The 6762-nt window shown below is 41.8% G+C and overlaps 3 protein-coding genes across 3 annotated transcripts in view; all 3 read right to left on the reverse strand.

Annotated features, from left to right (window-relative positions):
* LOC106878204 (eukaryotic initiation factor 4A-III) overlaps nt 1-2000 on the reverse strand; it is a 28756-nt gene extending 26756 nt beyond the window's left edge. Inside the window, exon 1 of the mRNA XM_089360141.1 lies at nt 1846-2000. Coding sequence (XP_089216267.1) covers nt 1846-1978 — 133 coding nt within the window. The 5' untranslated portion in view covers nt 1979-2000. The remainder of the gene's footprint in view (nt 1-1845) is intronic.
* A 236-nt stretch (nt 2001-2236) lies between these two features.
* Nucleotides 2237-5566, reverse strand: LOC149133352 (uncharacterized). Its single transcript, XM_089360621.1, is given in 2 exon segments — nt 2237-2307; nt 3554-5566. Coding segments are annotated over 2 exon segments (2010 nt in total). The 5' UTR covers nt 5493-5566.
* Nucleotides 5567-5752: 186 nt separating this feature from the next.
* LOC149133353 (uncharacterized) lies at nt 5753-6511 on the reverse strand. Its single transcript, XM_089360622.1, has one exon. It carries the CDS (start codon nt 6509-6511, stop codon nt 5753-5755), a length of 759 nt encoding a protein of 252 aa, XP_089216748.1.
* Between the last annotated feature and the right edge of the window lie 251 nt (nt 6512-6762).

The raw sequence follows: 6762 nt of genomic DNA on the forward strand, positions 1-6762 counted from the left end.
TATATATATATATATATATATATATATATATATGTATATATATATAATATATATATATATATATATATATATATATAATATATATATATATATATATATATATATTATATATATATATATGTATATATATATATATATGTATATATATATATATATATATATATATATATATATATATATATATATATATATGTATATATATATGTATATATATATATATGTATATATATTATATATATATATATGTATATATATATATATATATATATGTATATATATATATATATATATGTATATATATATATATTATATATGTATATATATATATATATATGTATATATATATATATATATGTATATATATATATATATATATGTATATATATATATATATATATATATATATATATATATATATATATATATATATATATATATATATATATATATATATATATATATATATATATATATATATATATATATATATATATATATATATATATATATATATATATATACATATACATATATACGGACTTAAAAGACATGCTAGTTCACAAAAACATTCCTTCAGAATCAGATACCAAAGGGTAAAGATACAGAAGAAACTTGAATATATCTGTCACTTGTGTTTTAAACCCGGTCAGTCAGCAGCTGGTCTTAAAAGTCATCTAAGGGCTCATCAACGGAGTGATTGTGGTGTGGTGTGTGTGTTTTGATGGGACGGCTATCATCTGTCAAGATGAAGTAATCATCGTCATCATATATATGTAGTCGGTAAATCATAAAGCTGAAAAAGCACACTAAGTTATAGAAGTAAATAAAGATAGATGAAACCCAGTGTAACCCCATAGACCGGTCATACACACACACACACACATATATATATATATATATATATATATATATATATACATATATATATACATATATATATATATATATATATATATATATATATATATATATATACAATTTCAATACGGAGCAAATAATTCACGGAAAAATAATTTGTAAAGATATATCCTTCAGCTATATATTTATATATATATATATATATATATATATATATATATATATATATATATATATATATATACACACACACACAAAGATCGCCATTTTTTAAAACAATCTTTTTCGTAAACTGAAAAACCATGTGCACATTATTTACTAAATAAAATCAATAAATCTAAACTACTGACGATCATTTTCAATTACTTATTTAAACAACAAAATGATTAATCTTGAATTATAAAACATTCCCAAATCAGTTCGAATATCTGCAGATATTTTTGGGAAGATATGATTAATCATAACTTAAGTTTTTGTTAATTGAATGAATTACATTTAAATTGCATGATTTTTCAATTAAAGAAAAACTCCTCAAATTATTTGAAAAGCTCGCCAAATTATCAAAATCGAAATATTTAGCTACAGACATACATAAATATTATTATCCTATTTAATGTTTTGGTACGTTTGCTCACAAGAAGGAGATAGATATATTTGAAATTAAATAAATATACTATGAGTATTGTTATACTTGGGGATGGTCAACACAGGATTTCACATGAATCTTGCAATACAAACACATACATAACTGTAATATTATGAATACATTTTTTGTAAATGTAAGGAAAATGTGAATTTGATACTGTGATCTATTAAATCAGTTTATAAATAAGTAAGGGGTAACTTATAAATAATTCTAATATATTTAAACAATTTCAAATGATCCAAAATAAAATTTTTAAATATGTTTACACAAATGGAGGAAAGGAGCATGTTGAGATTTAATTCTAATCAATCAAACCTTTAAAAAAATATATATATACTTACCATAACCATAGATTCCACGAAGTAATTCTTCCCTCAATCCCATATTATCGAAAGTAGGAGTAACTTCCACACCTTCACTTGTTTCAAATTCAATATTTTTCAGATCATCCGACAAAACACGTCTGGATGCCATGTTTAAATATTTACTGGAGTTTAACGGAGAGTTCTCAGTCAAGGGAGCTTACTGTTCTTTCTGAACTGGGCGCGCGCACACGTTCTACATCTCTCTCGCGCGCGCTGAAGGTTAAATGCTTAAAAATAATCCTTTCTGTCCTGAAGACAAGGTCTGAATTTTAGGGACAGATGTGCTAGTCGATTTGATCGACTCCTGTGCTTGGCTGGTACTTGATTTATCGACGCGATAGGATGAAAGGTAAAGTCGACTTTGAACTCAGGACGTGAAGCCAGAACAGATGCCGTAAAACATTGTGTCTATCGTGCTAACAAATCTGCCTTTATTGCCTAAAATAATATAGTAATAAATAATTATTCTTAGTTTTTTGTTTTAAGAAAAAGATTGCAGAACGTAAGATTTTCATGCAAACTGATTTCCAAAACTTAGAGGGAACATCGTACTTGCAGACGAGGCGTACCTCATCAAAAAGACCGTTTGTCAGAATGTAATGGTTCATGTCATTGGGGTAACAGTTTCATGTGATAAATATGAATATATTGCTGTATGTATATGAATAAAATCATTCACTTTCTTCATTTAGAAAATATATATTTTTTCCACTCGACTTTCTGTAGAAAGAGAAAACAGTCTCTCATAAAATAATTTATTTAGAAATGTCTCTGCATTGGTGTGTCACGACGTCTTTAACTGATGGTAGACGTGGAAAAATATTGGTTCACAGCGGGTTTAGATATAACAAGAAATGTATATCATCTGGTGTTGTTGGCGAAAATTATGGAGGTGGGGGAGTTTGGAAACGGGCCATTTTAATGCCACTGGAGAAAATCTAGTCACAGGATCCTCGCCTATTTAATAAGTCATAGAATCTAGTCTTAGAATCAATGTTGCACCAGCAATGGCATAACCACTCCAGTGTTAGTTACCTAGCTATCTATGCAGCTCTTCAACAAAGAAAAGGTGTAAAAGGTGCGTGAAATTGGCAATGGAAGTAATCTTGAAAAAAACTCCATTATTACAGCTTTTGTATTTAAACCCTGAGGTGTGATGGAGGAAAAAGACAACAAGAAGCAAAAGGACAGAATGAAACGTTGGACCGCAGCGGAGTACACGATCGCTCCTGATCAGAACACGTTTCTCGTAACCTCTCTGTTTTCTGACTCCTCCACGTGCTAGCCTTCGACCGCGTGTCGCCGACTTCCGATCTGACCCTTCCGGTCTGGCTTCACCTCTGTTTGCCTCACCTCTCTCCACCACAACACACAGCTCATCACAGCCCATAACACCACACGCCCCCCCCCCCTGATCTATAGATCATTCAACCGGCTCTCCCACTCACTCCTCGCTCCCGAACTACCTTAATTGGTTTCATAATCAGCCAACCAGGGAGGAGGGTACCGCTCCCTCTGTGGTCGCTGTGCGACCCCGGGACTGACCTGAGTTCCTGGCGCGCTGCCTTCATCATCTTGCCTACTGCCCTGAAGAAGCGGCTGACCTGCCACCCGTCAAGCATTTCTTTCACCACCTCCGAGCGAAATGCAGTGCTATTATCCAGCAGCAGCTCATCCACGGGGCCTCGTTCCAGGAATATCCCATTTAATACTCCTGCGATTTCTTCTGCAGTCCCCGTCTTCATCTCCCTCCATATGGCCATCCGCCCCGGTCCGCAGTCAACCATTGAGAGGTACGTCCCCTGCCGGTAGTGTTTTACGTCCACTGCCAGTCGTTTCCAGTTGTGGGCCACTGGAATACTTCCCGCCTCATGTACGCCCAGAGCAGGGTCAATAGACTGGCACCTGTCACAGCTGCTAACCACTCTCTGCACGCTCCGCCTCGTCACCTCGGAGTCAACTTTCCTGGCTAGGAACAATGTCCTTTCCACTCCCATGTGATGCATGGTATGCAGTCTCCTCAGCTCCGAGTCACTCAGACAGCATACTGCAGCCACAGCTTGCTCCGCATCCTCTGGCACCTGCAACCAAGCTCGCTTTACCCTGGTTAGGACGTCTGCCCTGTTCTTTTCGGAAGGCACAAAAATTACGCTCAGCTCCAGATCGAACTCAGCGGTTAGCTCCCGCAATATTCCCAATCGGCGCTTTACCAGCATCTCCGCAGCCCCTTTGGTTCGCACCCTCCGCTCATTGGTGATTACTGCCGTCACCCAACCAAGCACAGTGGCCGAATCGGTTCTAATTTCGATGGTGCACAGCCCCCACTTCAAGGCCAGGTTCACCCCCTTCAGCACGGCATCCAACTCCGCCACGTTGATATGGTTGCAGTCATCCATCTTCCTGAGCCAGGCTGCATCTTCCACCACGGTGCCTCCCATTTCCAAGACAACCCCTATTGCGATGCTACTGGCGTCACACCAAACGATCCCACTCTTTGATTTGGGAACATACCAACTGCCCCTCACTGGATCCTCTGCTCTCACTCTGACAAAGACTTCCTGCATCATGTCGGTCGTTTTCTCCCCAACTCTGTCATTCCACTTTGTTCCTTCGGCTCATCTCTTGATGAAGCTACATGCTGTCCGAAGCCATCCTGCAACCGGGTAATGTCCCACCAGCTTCCCGCACACCGAAAACAGTTCCCGTCTACTCACGTTGGTGCCCAGTTCAGGGATCTCGTTCCCACGCCGAAACACCAACGCACCGGCCTTGTCTCTCCGTAGCTTGAGGCCCAGTGCAGCGCCTCCCTCCACAGCCTCTGGTGGCTTGGCGACCAGTCCGAAATTCTTCAGGTGGCCTATGACCTCCGTTGCTGGCATTATGGTTTCATCCACAAGGATGTCATCAATGTACGAATTAGTGGCCCATTTTACTCTGTCCACCTTTCCCAGGATGACCTTGAGAATTGTTGCCATAATTTTTGGCGCTGAATTTAGCCCAAACTCCAGCCTGGTCAAACAGTATGTCCGGCCCTTATACCTGACAAGCTGATGCTTCCACAGTCTCTCAGCCACATGCACCAGCAGGTATGCCGACTTCAAACCGACGATCGTGGAGGCTCCTGTCATCTGCCTCCATTCTCGCAAGGTGTCCCCGCAGACATCTGTGGCCTCGCCGCCCGTATGACATGATATGTGGTCATTCAGCTCTCGGAAGTCAAGCACTGGTCTGACCTTATGCTTCGTGGGCTGTACCACCGCCATCAGCGGCATGACTCCGCTCTCTCCTTCTTCTTCCCAAGGGATCAATATGCCCTCCTTAATCCACCGCTCCACCTCCCCCTCGAACTCGCTTCTGGCATCTCCTTTCAAAGTATGCTGGTAGCAGCCCACTTTATTTTTTAACGTCGGGGGCTCTCCCCTCCAGTGCCACTCCACTGTCCACCTCTGGCCATCGAAGGCGGCACGAAAATCCTGGTCTTCAATAGTGTGCACGGCATAGTTTTCTTCGCGGTTCTCACCAATGCACGGCGTCGCCATCCACGGTTTCCCCGCGACCCTGAAAGTCACACCGGCCTCGTTGACAGTGACACCTCCTAAACGGGTGATTGCATCCATCCCCATCACCACGTCAATCTCATCCACCAAGTGGCCAACTACAATTGCTTGCAGCGTCAGCTTTGCTCCCTGCACCTCAATCTGCACGTCGGTCATGCCTTCACAGCGTACCTCTCTTCCGTCGACTGCCCTCGCACTGCTTTCTCCACTCCACGTCTCTACCACTCCCGGAGTCATCAGGGTCGTTGTACAGCCTGTGTCCACGAGGGCACGCGACATCTTCCCCTCCACCAGCACATCAACAACGGGTAGAAAAAATTGCGCCTTTATTGATCTGAAAGGGAGACCACTGGCGCAGTAGTCTCCCTTAGACCGTTTCCCTGCAGACATTCGCTGGCTATATGTCCCGTTCCTCGACAACGGTAGCAGATGACCTCAGGATTGGGTAACCTGCAGTCTCGCACCATGTGCGGGCCCTGACACCGGAAACACTGTCCTTTGAACGGTCGCACACGTTCCTTGTTCGACCCCTCTCCGCCACTCCTTGGCCGGCCACCTTTTGCTGTCGCCGCTGCTGCCAACGGTGACGACCTACGACACGAAACTAACAAACGAGCCCTCGTTATTATATCCGCCATGGGCATGGTGTTCACGTCCGGCAGTTTCTGCAATTCGACCGACAGGTGGTCAGGAAACCCAGTTATAAACGCCAACTTTACTGTTCGATCCAGCGATTCTCCCTCGTACCCCGCCAGTCTAGCCAACCTCCTAAGTTCGTTGGCAAACACGTCGACCTGTTCGCCGGTCCACTTCGCTCTCCCCAGGCGAGCGTACGCCTCAAACATTCCTTCTGCGAAGGCCTCCATCAAGCGGATTTCTATTTTCTCCGCGCTAACTTGGTCCCTCTCTTCCATCTCTAAAAATAGCGCCAACGCCGGACCATCCAAGTAGAGCGGTAGAAAACTTGCCAAGTCGCATATCCATTGGAGCTTCGCGACCAGCTTCATCTTTTTTTGCCATGCGACCACGTCCGTGTCGCCGCAAAACGGTTTAATTATATCACTAGAAATCCGGACTACACTCATAATTAAAAAAAAAAATTTTTTATGGGCCGAAATAGCTTGTGGTGTGATGGAGGAAGAAAGACAACAAGAAGCAAAAGGATAGAATGAAACGTTGGACCTTACCTTGTCGACCGCAGCGGAGTACACGATCGCTCCTGATCAGAACACGTCTTTCTCGTAACCTCTCTGTTTTCTGACTCCTCCACGTGCTTGCCTTCGACCGCGTGTCGCCGACTTCCGATCTGACCCTTCCGGTCTGGCTTCACCTCTGT

This window comes from Octopus bimaculoides, chromosome 11 (genome assembly GCF_046866305.1).
Source record: "Octopus bimaculoides isolate indiv1 chromosome 11, ASM4686630v1, whole genome shotgun sequence".
Classification (NCBI taxonomy): domain Eukaryota; kingdom Metazoa; phylum Mollusca; class Cephalopoda; order Octopoda; family Octopodidae; genus Octopus; species Octopus bimaculoides.

What these genes read in the sequence shown, in the direction of transcription:
- LOC149133353 (XM_089360622.1), bottom strand. Translation starts at nt 6,511, where the DNA reads ATGAGTGTAGTCCGGATTTCTAGTGATATAATTAAACCGTTTTGCGGC.